Source organism: Mustelus asterias, chromosome 1 (assembly GCF_964213995.1).
Source record: "Mustelus asterias chromosome 1, sMusAst1.hap1.1, whole genome shotgun sequence".
NCBI lineage: Eukaryota > Metazoa > Chordata > Chondrichthyes > Carcharhiniformes > Triakidae > Mustelus > Mustelus asterias.
The window spans coordinates 130578639-130593707 of NC_135801.1; the positions used below are offsets into that span (position 1 = coordinate 130578639).

Sequence of the window (15069 nt, forward strand, 5' to 3'; positions counted from 1 at the left end):
ATATAGAGGATTCCCACATACCTACAGTGGTATTCAACAGCCAGCTGACCATAGCAACCCACACCAAAGTATGTCCCAAACATAGGTTTAATATGTCATCCACAAGACAGCACCTCCGATAGAGTCGCACTCCCTTGCAATGCACTGCACTGGAGTGTCAGCACTGTGCTCAAGAAGTGAAGTGGAATTTGAACCCACAATCTTATGTTACCATCTGAGCCATGTCTGACACAGACACAATTACATCCAAGTGAAGGGAACTGATATAGGTTGTTCTTGTTGCCCACATTGGAGAAGCTTTGGTAAGGTATTTGATAATTTAGAAACTTCTAAATTCAGAATATTTTATCAATTAATAGATTTGTTTTTGTTTAAGTATGTAGATTAATTTGGAGTACCTTGTTCTGAAAAGCTTTTTTTCGTTGTTTCTATAGGTCAGGAGTCGATCTGTGGGAGAATGTGTGGCCTTCTACTATATGTGGAAGAAGTCTGAAAGATATGACTATTTTGCACAGCAAACCAGGTTTGGGAAGAAGAGATACAATCTTCATCCTGGAGTTACGTAAGTAGATAACGGTAGCAAGACTACTATAAGTAGATATATTAACAGAAAATGCTGAATAAACTTAGCAGGTATAGAAACATTTGTACAAAGAGAAATAGAGTTAACGTTTCGAGTCCAATATGATTCTTCTTCGGAACCACTACCAGACCTGTTGAGATTTTCTACCACTTTCTGTTTTTATTTATGCCATAGGTTTAATCTGAGGACAATGCAGCACTCAGTTCTGCACTGAAGAATATATTTAAGAAATGAGAAAGGGAAAATGGGGAACTACAGACCTGTTAACCTGACATCAGTAGTAGGGAAAATGTTAAACTATTAAAAAGAATGTCATACAGCAATAAATATAGCGTGGAAATAGGGGAAAAGACTCTGTGCATTGATCCTATCTATGCGCCTCATGATTTTGTACGGTCACCCCTCATTCCCCTGGTCAACCTCTCCCCATAACTCAGACCCACTAGTCCTGACAACATCTTCGTAAATTTTCTTTGCATTCTTTCTAGTTTATCAATGTCTTTCCTCTCACAGGGAGACCAAAACTGTACTGAGCATTTAAAAATAATGTAGGATTCAGTAGAGAAAGGAAGGTCATGTTAGATAAACCTGTTAGGAGTTTTATGATATAACTAGCAGGATAGATAAGGGAGCACCATGGATGTGGTCATTTGGATTTTCAGGAGGCTTTTGATGAGGTCCCACACAAGAGGCCAATAAGCAAAATTGGAGCACATGGAATTGGAGGTTGTATACTGGCATGGATTGGAGGTTGGTGAACAGACAGAAAACAGAAGGGAAAAAAGTCTTCTCAGGTTGGCAGACTGTGAGTAGTGGGGTACCACAGGCTTAGTGCTTGAGTCTCAGCTATTCACAGTCTACGACAATGATTTAGATGTGGGAGCCAAATGTAATATTTCATAGTTTGCTGATTACACAAAACTAGGTAGGTATGTGGGTTGTGAGAGGGATACAAACAGGCTTCAGGGGATTTAGACTTAAGCTAAGTGAGTGGGCAAAAACAGGGCAAATGGAATATAATATGGGAAAATGTGAGGTTATCCACTTTGGTAGGAAGAACAGAAACAACAAAATCACGGAAAGCTAATGTGCAGGTAGAACAAGCAATTAGGAAGGAAAAAGGTATGTTGGCCTTGATTGCAAGAGGATTTGAGTACAGGAGTAAGAAGTCATGCTGCAATAGTATAGAACCTTGGTGAGACTGCACCTGGAGCATTGTGCACAGTTTTAGTCTCCTTATTCGTGATTGGATATGCTTGCCATAGGGAGAGTGCAACAAAGGTCCACCAAACTGATTCCTGTCCTTCGAGGAGAGATCAAGAAGACACGGCCTGTATTCTCTAGTGTTTAGAAGAATGAGAGATGATCTCAAACAGGAATAATGTCCCTAGAACCAGGGGTCACAGTCTCAAAATAAGGGCCAGGCCAGTTAGGACTGAAATGAGGAGGAATTTCTTCACGAGTTGGTGGTGAACCTTTGAAATTCTCAACCCCAGAGGGCTGTGAAGGCTCAATCATATGTTCAAAACAGAGACCGATAGACTCCTAGATATTAAAGATATCAAGAGATTTTGGATAGTGTGGGAAAATTACATTGAAGCAGATTGACCATGATCTAGTTGAGTGGCAGAGCAGGCTTGCAGGATGAAATGACTATGTTCCTGAAAATGGTATGTCAGTTATTGATTCACACTTTTGGAAGTTGCTGCTTGATTTACCTTGTCCTCTTGCTCCTTTCAGGCTTGGTGGAGTCCTACACCATGAGTTTACCTAGATCTGCAGTAATCATTTTTTATTTCATTACATGGAATAGGAGTGTCATTGACATGGCCAACATTTGTTGTCTATCTCTAATTGCCCCCAAGAAGATGGTGGTGAGCTGCTGCCTTGAACCCCTGCAGTCCGTGTGGTATAGGCACACTCAATGCCGTTAGGAAAGGAATTACAGGTTTTTGAACCAGCGACAGTGACAAAATACAATTCCAAGTCATGGTAGTGTGCAACTTGCAGGTGGTGGTGTTCCTATGCATCTACTGCCCTCATTCAGGCAAGTGTCGAGTTTTCCATCACACTTCTGACTTGTGCCTTGTAGATAGTGGACAGACTTTGGAGAGTCAGTAGGTGTGTTACTTGCCCCATATTTTCCAGCTTCTGACTGGTTCTTGTAGCCACCATATTTATATGGATGATCCTGTTAAGTTTCTGGTTCATGATTAGCCCCAGGACAATGGTGGGAGTTTCCACAATGGTGCAGCCATTGAACAGATTTTACATTCTATCTTATGGAGATGTCATGGTCTGGTGAATCTTACTTGCAATTTATAAGTCCAACCCTGAACGTTATCCAGATCTTTCTGCATGAGGGCATGGGCTACTTTCATAACCAAGGAGTCACAAGTGGCTCTAAACATTGTGCAACAATCACGAACATCTCCAATTCTGACATTATGGTGGAGGAAAGGTCATTGATGAAGTAGAAGATGGTTGTACATAAGACACTATTGTGAGGAACTCCTGTAGTGATATCCTGAGATTGAGATAATTGACCTCCCAACAACTGAAACCATCTTCCTTTATGCTGGTTATGTCTCCAACATTGGGAGTGTTCTCCCCACTCCAATTGCATGAACCTCAATTTTGCTTGGGCTTCTTGAAATCAAACTCAGTCAAATGTTGCCTTGAGGTCAAGCGTATTCACTCTCTCCCCATAATTTTTTTTAAAAATGTCATTGACAACATACTTAAATAATTTTTCATTGACTCTTGAATGGATGGGCTTGATGTAACACAAGGAGAAAGTTTTTTCTTTTGATAGTACTTTCCATCACAGTGCAGCTTTAAACACAGTATTGCAGTTAGGTGGAGTCCTTCTTATCTGGAATTATCAAGTTTATTTCAATATGCTTTAAATTTTAATACCTTGTGCAATAGTTTATTTTTAAGGTATCTTTTTCAGGGATTACATGGATCGTCTGGTAGATGAGGCTGAGATGGGAATGTTAAGTAGATCGGTACATTCTCCGTCTATGTGTTCTTCTGTCAGCAGACCAGAAACAATTTCTGATCACAATCTAATGAGCTCTGGACATGAGTTTTCTGGTAAGAACTGTACACGTTTAATGTTTTCAAGCAAAAAATATAATCTGAAGATTCAAACACATCAAACTGCGAATTTGAGTTTTTATGATCATGTAAGGGGAGAACACCTGGTATACCTGATGTTCAAGTTTTGTCTTTGTGGACATTGACATTCTACTAATTTTGCATGCACCCCAATTTGATGGTATTGAAAGAATCTAGGTGTTCTGAAGAATTTATACACTTGTAAAATGGTAATCCAGTCTAATCCTTCAGGTTCACAAAATAAGAAACCGATGTTCCCAATAGGACTAAGGTTGCCTTTGGCTTTCTTGGATGGATTTACAGGACTCTGAAGCTACATGTGGCCTTGACATAGCTAGGACACCCCTATACGCGGCTACCAGATTAAAAGTTTCATGATTTTATCACTCATTTCTGTTGAATAAGCTGACCAGTGTCTAACTTTGTGAATGGCAACCTTTTTCTTGAGGTACTTGATTGGTTACCAACATGAATTAGGTTTACAGAAATCAAAATATACTTCTAGAAAAGTTAAATGTTGAGTTCTGATGCTACTTTTTATGTATCCCTATACAATTCTATGTGCATATGATGAAGGAGTGGGTCCATTGGAACTAATATATGATGCTGAAAAGACCTTTTTAGACTTGAAGCCCAAATCATAGAAAGAATCATAGAAACCCTACAGTGCAGAAGGATGCCATTTGGCCCATCGAGTCTGCACCGACCACAATCCCACTCAGGCCCTACCCCCATATCCCTACACATTTACCCACTAATCCCTCTAACCTACACATCTCATGACTCTAAGAGGCAATCTTTAGCATGGCCAATCAACCTGATCCGCACATCTTTGGACTGTGGGAGGAAACCGGAGCACCCGGAGGAAACCCACGCAGACACGAGGAGAATGTGCAAACTCCACACAGCCAGTGACCCAAGCCGGGAATCGAACCCAGATCCCTGGAGCTGTGAAGCAGCAGTGCTAACCACTGTGCTACCGTGCCGCCCCTGAAATGAATGGACAATTTTTATATTCACTCCAGAAAAATTAGTGGCGCAATCTAAATCTGAAGGACCTTTCAGAGCTTCATCTATTTGTAGAATTGTTTGTTTATTTAATAACTTTAATATTTGCAAGTTATTTTAGGTCCAGTAGTTTATCCAGTATTTCAGTGTATTATATTCTGAACAAATAATCCAGAAATCCTTTTTTACAGTTCCAAAACATTTGTAAAAATTGTAATTTTGTATTTTTTTAATGGATGGAACAAGAGAACAACTTTAGATAGCAACATTAAGAGGTAGTGCAACTTTGAGAACAAAATCTTGTACTAGTTTGCAGCTTTCACAGAAAACGACTGAAAGCACAACCCTGGTTAAAAATCCACAAATCTGTGAATTTCCTTTCATGAATCACTGTAAACCAGTGGTGGAAGAAGAGCATGTTATCCAATCCTTTTATTTGTAATTCATTTCCTAAGCTCATTGAAAATGTACGTGTGCATGACTGTCATTGGTGTCCCACAGTCATTTGACTGATTTATGAATACATAATATTTGTAAAGTACTGTAAAATCTAGCAGTCGGGTACAAAAGTATCCAAAAGGGTAATGAAATGTTGGCCAAAAACGAGAAAGATGGCATATAATTTGTAGTAAATTTTGTTGCAGCTGTTTAAAGCCCTGGTTAGACCACATATGGGTTATGTGTATGGCTCTGGATATTGTACCTTGGTAATATTGACCATGGAAGGAGTGCGGCATAGATTCATCAGAATGTTACCAGGATTCCAAAGATTAGTTTATGAGGAAAGATTGCATACATCAGGCTTATATTCCCTGGAATTAGAACATTAATCACAGAATTATTACAGCACAGAAGGAGATCATGTAGCCCATCATATTTGTGGCAGCTCTTTGAATGAGCAATTCGCCTAATGCAATTCCTCTGCCTTCTTTCTCAACCCTGCACATTATTCACTTTCAGATAAACCACCTCTTGAATGCCTTGATTGAACCTGCCTCCAACACACTTTCAGGCAGTGGCTTCTTAGATCCTATTCATGCGTTATGTAAAAGTTTCTCCATTGGTTTTGTTGCCAATTACCTTAAATCTCTTGTCCTCTTGTTCTCAATGCTTCTGCCAGTTGGAACGGTTTTTCTCTATCTTCTCTGTCCAGACCATTCATGATTTTGAATATCTCTAACAAATCTACTCTCAACCTTCTCTTCTCCAAGGAAAATAGCTCTAGCTTCTCCAATTTATCCATGGTGCTGAAGTTCCTCATTCCTGGATCCATTCTTTTGAATCTTATCTGCACTCTTCCCTATTTAAATTGGGGTACCCAAAACTGAACTCAGTACTCCAGTTAAGGCAGAACCATTGTTTCATACCCGGTTGAGGCCTAATCAATATTTTACAAATATTGCCAGAAATGGAGACAGAGGAAAGTATCTGAGATAGATCACATGAAGGTGAGAGCGCGGTGGAAATTGGAAGCAAAAGTGATACATTTTTCCAGATCCAGATGTGAGCATGAAGCAGCATCAGACATTGATGTAAAGGAGAAAGAGTTGCGGGAGCAGACCTAAGTGGGACTGGAACAAGGAGTGTTCCACCGGCATAACTGGGGCCTTTGTGGGTACCCATAGCCAGCCCTCTTGCAGGAAGAGAGACAAGTTAAAGAGCAATTACTTCATGACAGAACAAGTTCAGCCTGGTGGAGGAGGGTGGGTGGATGGGGATTGTTTGGACCTCTGCTTAAGGAAGAAGCGGAGAGTTTTCAAACCCTCCTGGTTGGGGATAGAGGTGTAGAGCCAAACTGATTCTGGAAAGGGGCATGGTGATTAAGATTAAAATCATGTAAAAAAAATAAATTTACCAGTGCAATTATTTGTAAAACTGGACCAGAATCTACAGTGTACAGCCTACCTTCTCACAGATGTAACCTGAGCTTATTTCTGCTGCTTAGTTTTTTTCTATGTCATACTTATCCATGTTTTGATGATTGAGTTTAGTCAGCCATATGTGATGCTGTCCAGTTGGTAAGATAACTGGCAAATAAAAATTAATGGTGTTCCTGTGATGTTTATGTCTAAAATGTATGCTTTTGTAAAAGGACATTTTAGTTAAAAATAAGTGGTATATACAACCCTGCCAGTAGGGTGTGCTGAAGCTGAATCCTTAATGTATTTAACTTTTGTGTCGAAAAGAAAAGAAGTGGCCTTTCTGTTATGGCAGGCAGTTCAGAATCAGTTGTGTGTGTTTGTACTCCTAATTGTTTAACGGTAATACAACGCTTCAGTTCTTCAGTTGCCAAGTTGTTTTATATTTAACTTGGCTACTCTTTAAATTATTTTAAAGTCTAGTCCTTCTTTTGACAACACAACTTTTGGTTACAAGTCTTTCAGCTGCATTTGGTACTTTAGATAACATCTGTGAAGTTCAAAGATAGTAATATTTTCCTTTCTTTTTTTTTAGCACTAACCAGCGTTGGTACAACATGCAACGTAGCAGATGTAAACTGTTTGGATTCCTATAATTTTCCTCCATTAGAGAGCTTACACTCAAAGGGACCAACTACCCATGTGCCTGTTTTAATAGAAGAGTCACTTGGTTTGCCTACAAATGGTGACACAGACTGTCTAAATTTATTTGAGACTGGATTCTACCATTCTGATTTAAACCAGATAAGCATGTGCAACGATGAACCTGAAAGACCTACAAAGAGATTGAAAATGGGGATCGCTGTTCAAGAATCTTTTATCAATGATGTTTCTGTAAATAACCTGGGTGTGGATTTTGAAAATCGCACACATCACATCACTAGTGCCAAAATGTCTGTTTCAGTTGCAGATTTTAGCAGTTTGTCTGGTAGTGAAGCAAATGGCTTCATCAATCCCCATGCACTACACCAGCACACAGCTCTCCAATCAGAGTGACTCCTGCATTGAAAATTCTTATGGAATGGTGGTATGCAGTAACAGTGGACTTGGTGGGTGAGCCATCAAGTTTGTTCAGTCATTCACTGGAAGTTTGAATTTTTTTTACTATGACATCAGTGATGTCTTTTTACTTATAGAACCTAATCTTGATTTCTCAAGAGTTAAATAGCCATTTATTTTCAGTCCCTAATAACATAGAAATTTCAGAGATTATGTTCACACAGCAAAGTTGGGGGACTTAAATTTGAACTTTATGATGCAGTCTTGAACTCTCAAGCTATTGCATCTCCTTTGTAGCCGGTAGACAAAGGAACCATTTCACCTCCTGACACCAACATTGAGAATCTGAACCAACAGAAATGGCTTCCATGAGTCCACACCACTGTCACAGAAGTGGGTACAGAGGAATACTAATGTTTACAGGTACCTAGCCTTGTCCCTGGCTAATGTAGCATTTTAGAAGTGAACTGTGCATATCAGTGCAAAGACCTGCATGAACAGAGCCTTCTCTCATCCATTGACTTAAAGCAGAGCACTTCTGTTTACAGTGCCGTGAGTGCATCCTTTAGAAGAAAATTGCTGGATGAAGTACAGCGGGAGGAAGCCTACAGACATGCATTCGTCTAGCAAGAGTTGGGCATGGCTGCCATCTGTAAACGGGTTGCAACTACTGCCAGATTTCTGTGTGCTTAAAAACTCTTCAAGCTTTTATTGATTAGATTAAATATTGAATTTTGTGATAATTGTATATTGATGTTTATTTTTTTTAAAGACTTTAAAGATTGTATTATAGTGTATCGCAAACTGCATTGTATATCTTATGAGATTTCCTGGGGCAGCTGAAACTGTTTTGACACAGCTTGGGACTTGCCACTTTTAAACACAATTCTAATTTGACAGCCTAGCCAAATTTCCTGCAGCAGTTCATTGTGTTTTGTATAAAATAATGTGCCTGTATATTACAGTATATAATACAGTGAAACCTTGATGAACCAGGTTGAAGCTAACTCCTTCGTAATGCATTCCAGTTTTATAGTCTGTTGTAAATGTGACTCTCTGAAGATAAAGGTTTTGAAATAACACACTTGTTAACTGAAGCAAAGAGCAAGTATTCCAATATTGAATTTAAATAATTATTTCTGATCAGGGATACGTGGTATCCATTTTTACAAATCAACAGAGGTAAAATAGGTACTTTTATGTGTAAATTGTTGCTGAAAATTGTCAGCTACTGATTGAGGTACCTTGGCAAGTCTCTACCTTATTAGAAGTAGGAAAAGCTTAGCCTCCTAAAATATATAAGTATATTTTACATATTTACAGTACATGCAATGTCATGTTTCATAGTGTAACTTTTTTATTATCCACATAGCTTTTCTTCCTAGAGTTTCTAATTTAAATTGTAGGCCATTAATGTATAAAATTTGATCTGCAGATCTTGTAATATGAACTGTAAAAATGCAGCTGTTAATATATCAAGGTGTTATTTCCTGTTGGATCGCTACTTTTACATTTATTTGTTATGTTTAAAAATCCAGGGTTTTACTGTATTGTATTTGAGAAGAATTTTACTGATTGTGTATATGGTGTGAAAGTATTAAGGAGGTCAAGTAATTGGGATACACAATATGATGAACTGCTTTCATTTATTGTAAATATTTATATCCTGTCTGAAAAGAATATTTCTTCGTCCACCCCATATTCTTTGCAATCTCCTAAAAAAAAAAAATATTTTGTACAGAATTGTCACACAAAGGTTGGCCTAGTTGGCATTTTAAATGTGCAAGAGTGGGTACTGTGGTTTGAGAGACTGGTTGATTTTCTATGTAGATGAATATAACTGTACAGCCATAATCTAATGGTTTTTCAGTTTTTATACAGGAATCTTGTATGATAGACAAAGCTTTAGGTTCTGAGACAGTACAGAGTGGCATAAAGGTACAAGACACAGAAGTAACGGGTAGCCTTGGCTCTTGCCAGTATTGCGTGAAATTGTAATCCAAGTCATCAGCTTCTTGTAGCTGTGTTTATGTGCTGATCTATGCATTTGTCTTTTTGTGGTTTTTTTCTTAATGTTAATTGAACTAGTCATGTATTTGTGGAAATGCTATACATATCCCTTCATTTCTATATTTGAGTGTGACTGTGGATTTGCAAAGGCTAGTCTGTAGTAATGTTCACACAGATTTATGACTGATCACTCACATCAGTTGCACTTTCTGAAATTTTGAAAACCATTCCTAGTGCATTATAAATACAGAATTTAACTATGCATTCAGACTTTGTAAGTTCCCTTGGTAAACAGAAGTGTGATTTTATTACAGGGTTTAATTTAAAATTTCGTAGAACTGATTTGCTTGTGATTTTTAAAAAAATAAAGAGCCACAAATCCTTATTGGGTATGTATTCTCTTGCCAATTGCATTGATTAACTCTTCTGACTGAATAATGCAGTTTGTTTAAACTCATTTTATTTGGTGTTTTTGCCAAATAGACTGAAATTTAAACTAGATTTTTTAATCATTTAATTAGATCTAGTATCAGTTACTTGCTATTAACTTAATTTTTAAAATTTGTTTTCTGAATTGTGTTTGGTGTGTGAAGCAAAATGCTCATTAGCATATATGCTAAACCAAGATCAATGCGATGTGTATGATACTGATAACTTACCAAAACTAAAACCAAATACTTGCTGGGAACTGCTATTTTAGAATTTTGTAAGTTTCCTTTTCATGTTCATATTAAAGAGGGCAATAATTTGCGAGAATGTAATTATGTACAATTTCTGCATATAGAAGACTTATTTCCCAAATTTTCATTTGAAAGTGCCATGAAACGTTGCTTTGTTTGTTCTTTCTAAATGAGCATCTCATCATTTAAACCGCTGGGATTTAGACGGTCTTGCCGTTTATTGTTGAGCTTTGTTTAAAATGCTGGCCAAAGATGATTGTTTTCCATTTCCATGTTGAGAAGTCAGTTCATATACTAATTCATTTGGAAGTGTAACAGGTGCTGTAAAGAATATAGCAATATTTTGCCCAAACAGAAATTATGCTTTTCTCACTAACCTAAATTATTAGTTTCCTATTATCAATTGCTCCATTTACTTGAAGGTTATACATGGTTGTTGGTTTAAGAATATCAAAATGCATACAATTAGGTCATTTAAAATTGTGCAATTTTCCTTATTGGCTGAGGATAAACATCTGTACTGCAAAAAAAAATTCAGTTGTCAAGCTTAGTGATATTTATTTTTAACCAAAGTCTACAGTGTGAATTAAAATTGCTTATTGAAAGTAAAATAGCGACTGGTTAACACTCGAGCTACAATTGCAATTGTAACAGAAATCTGAAAAGTTGACATCTGAATAGAAGAGGGAGCTTGTTCAATGTGAAAAATGTAAACAGCTTGGTATTGGTGATCAATATAGACATGCTGATTAAAATGCTTTTGATAAAATAAAAACACCGGCGATACTGTTCTGAAGAAATGGTGCTACAGCTCCTCTTCTGCTGTATTGTTTCAGAGTTAGTAATAGAACTGCCAATGGAAAAATATGAGCTAATTAGTGACAATCAAGACAGCATTTAGTTTTGAAGGTATTCAAGGGGAATGCTCTAATGTTGCATTTGGTTTTAATATTTGTATATAAACACTGAAGGTTTTGTTCAGCATTATTTTGTACTTATGTTGTATCTTGATATGTGGTGTACACCATTCCAGAAATAAAAAGTCTGGAAATCTCATCTTTATTTTGATTAAGTGTAACTTCAAAGTTCATATGAAGGTTTATTTAATATTTCAGAATTTACCCAAAGTCACAAGATATCATATGATATATGATATATCATATCCTAAATTACATTTAAGTCCAGGCAAAATTTGAGACACTGAAGCATCATGTTAGACATTAATCACTGCACCAATATTTGTTGTTGATTATAGTTTGTCTGACATACAGCAGGAAAATCGGTCTGATCTCCAGAGGGTGAATAGGAATTATTGTGTTAAAATTCATTGTTACAATTACACAATGGCAGACTCTTACTATTCGAGAGCTTCATTAAAATTCTGGGTAACATTTCTTAGTCTTACAGTAACACGCTATCATTTCTTCTACAGCCAGAGCTATGTTTTTACATATTTCAAAGCTTGAGTGTAAAGGTTGTAATATTGTTAAAAGCTGTATCCAAAAAACATTCATCTTTTGCAAACCCACTTTGATTCCATAATGGACACACTTGTTATATGGCTACCAGTGATCAAGGCATTACCTGCAATTTTCATTGTCTCTGCACCAGAAAGATTTTAGTTTTGTGGTATAATGTTTACTTTTCTGTATTGCTCTGGTTGGAACTTGTATGTACAATGGAATTTTTTTTAAAAAATCTACTTTATTTGTGGTAGTGACCACTGCTCTGTTGTTTGGGTAAGGAACAACACGTGGTGTGGATGGTTGTGCTCATTAGTTAGCTATAGTCTTGGGCATCCAGACACTAACTTGATTCCTATTCTAGTTCTCCAATTTGGAAGCTGGGGAATTGGATTAGTTTTCCTGTGTATTTTCCTGGTAGCTGGCTTACAAATATCCTTGAGGTACAAAAATGCCACCAAGCACCTCTCCAGAATAAGAACTCTTAGAAACACAAATAGCTGCACTTAAGGCTAGTACATTTTAAACATTCAGCATTCTGTTGATAAAAGGCCTTGGACATTAATGATTTGACAGTTGCCTGTTGCAGAATTGTTCCAGTTTTTGATGGAAACATCTACAGGGGAAGACACAATTTCTCAGAAATGCTAAGTAATCGAGGGTCGAGTGAGAAGGAGGAATTGAAGGAAATTAGTATTACTAGAAAAATAGTGCTGGAAAAATTAATGGGACTGAAAGCCAATAAATCTCCAGGGCCTGATAATCTACATCCCAGGGTGCAAAAGGAGTGGTCATGGAAATAGCGGATGCATTGGTTTCATCTTTCAAAATTCTGGAACCGTCCCCACAGATTGTAGGGTGTCAAACATAACCCCATTATTTAAAAAAGGGGGAGGGAGGAAATAGGGAATTGCAGACTGGTTAACCTAACATCAGTAGCAGAGAAAATATTAGAATCTATTATAAAAGATATGATAATAGGACACTTAGAAAATATCAATGGGATTAGACAAAATCACCATGGATTGCGAAAGGGAAATCATGTTTGACACCCCAAACTGGAGTATTTTGAGGTTCTAATAGTAAAATGCATAGGGGTGAACCAGTGTATTTGGATTTTATGAAAGCTTTTGATAAAGTCCCGCATAAGAGATTAGTGTACAAAATTAAAGCACATGGCTTGTGGGTAATATATTGGCATGGACTAAGAATCGGTTAGCAGGTAGGAAAACAAAGTAGGAATAATTGGATATTTTTTAAGTAGCAGGCAGTGACTGGTGGGGTCCCGCAGGGATCAGTGCTTGGGCCCCAGCTGTTCACAGAAAATATCAATGATTTGGATGAAGGAACCAAAAGTAATATTTCCAAGTTTGCTGATGACACAAAACTTGGTGGGAATGTGATTGGTGAGGAGGATGTTAAGAAGTGTCAAGTTGACTTAGACACGTTGGGTGAGTGGTTGAATACGTGGTTGCTGCAGTATAATGTGGATAAATGTGAAGTTATCCGCTTCAGAAAGAAAAACAGAATGGCAGTGTTATTTAAATGTTGCTAGATTGGGAAATGTACAAAGGGACCGGAGTGCCCTAGTGCTCCAGTCGAAAAGCAAGCATGCAAATACAGCATGCAGTTAGGAAGGCAAATGGAATGTTGGCTTTCATTGCAAGAGGATTTGAGTACAGGAGCAAGGATGTCTTACTGCAGCTGCATGCAGATGAGACCATACCTGTGTGCAGTTTTGGCCTCTTGATCTAAGAAAGGATATACTTGCCATAGAATGAGGGTTTACCAGACTGATTCCTGGGATGGCAGGATTGTTATACGAAGAGAGATTGGGTAGACTGGGTCTTTGTTTACTGGAATTTAGAAGAATGCGAGGTGATCTAATTGAAATGTCTAAAATTCTGACAGGGCTGGACAGACTGGATGCAGGAATGTTGTTTTCTCTGGTTGGGGGATCCAGGACAAGGAGTCATGATCTCAAGATACGGAGTAGATAATTTAGGACTGAGATGAGGAGAAACATCTTCACTCAGAGTGGTGAACCTATGGCATTCTCTACCACATAAGGCTGTGGAGGCCAAGTGACTGAATATATTTTTTTAAGATATTAGGTTTCTAGACTCAAGTTGCCGAGGGGTATTGGTAGTACATGGGAAAATGATGTTGAGATAGAGGATCAGCCATGATACCAAATGGCAGAGCAAATTCGAAAGGCCCAATAGCCTAATCCAGCTCCTATTTTCTATGTTTACATGGTACTTAAACTAATCTCCTGGATTGTGGGTCTCTTCACTCTGATCCATTATTGTACTTGGATCATATCCTTGGTCATATTAAATCAAACTTCTGGCAATGAACATTAATGCTAAAACACACTTTGCTTATCAAGTTAAGAACCTATTGAAGGCTCGTAGAACGACGGGATGCTTTAGGGCGGTTAGTTTGAAGGTATGTCCTCATGACAAGCTGTTCAGTTTACAGGCGAATACTGTAAAGTCATTTTTGAGCTCTGGAGGGCCATGACAAAATAAAAAATAATATACAGCAGTGATAGAGCCACAGTGAATCCACAATCTATCGAGGACCTTGAATATTTTCTTTGGAAGATGCATCTCATTCCAATTAGAGGGACAGGTTCAAGGTATTTTTTGTAAATTTGACTCCTAATGTATATGAATAATCTATTGGACCATCCAAGAAGCTCTGTGCTGTAACTTACTGTAGCTGGAATGAATGTCCTGCTTAACTTTGCTCTATAACCATTAACAGTTCAAAAACGACTCCCATTCTTGTAAGCCTTTCACAAATATTCTAAGCTGGATTTAGAACTACTTGAACCAACTTTCATATAGTTTATTCAGCATCAAATTAATCAGGCAAGCTGAGCTATAGATTCACTGTAACATTATTTGTCAAGGAAGCTTGCTTTTAATATGACCATTTTTGTTTTAAATATTCTGTTTTCTGATCAATTTCAATCTTGATTTGAACTGAAGGCAGTTTTGATGGTTTGATGTTGGTCCCAGTGTTTTCTTAAGCTTCAATTTGGGAGCAAGGCTGAGACCAAACTGTTCAAAACCTTGACACCAAACTTAAAATGGCAAATAGTGGCATATGACCAGAAATGGGAGATGTAAAATGTGTTACAGGATGGGTGAGATATTGATGTCTTTGCAGACGAGGACCAAAAATGGATTGTAGATTGTAGTTTAAATACCTTTCACTTGTGTGTTTAGTAACGTAGTTCCATTCCTGGCTGTGAATGTGGGGAATTTTGAGGT

General features: G+C 37.7%; 1 protein-coding gene across 3 annotated transcripts in view; it reads left to right on the plus strand.

Annotated features, from left to right (window-relative positions):
• Nucleotides 1-11384, plus strand: part of LOC144497507 (mesoderm induction early response protein 3-like) — a 50162-nt gene extending 38778 nt beyond the window's left edge. For all 3 annotated transcript variants that reach the window (XM_078218889.1, XM_078218898.1, XM_078218906.1), the window contains 3 exons: nucleotides 435-562; nucleotides 3540-3682; nucleotides 7169-11384. In XM_078218889.1, coding sequence (XP_078075015.1) covers nucleotides 435-562; nucleotides 3540-3682; nucleotides 7169-7629 — 732 coding nt within the window. In that variant the 3' untranslated portion in view covers nucleotides 7630-11384. The remainder of the gene's footprint in view (nucleotides 1-434; nucleotides 563-3539; nucleotides 3683-7168) is intronic.
• The last annotated feature ends 3685 nt before the right edge of the window (nucleotides 11385-15069 follow it).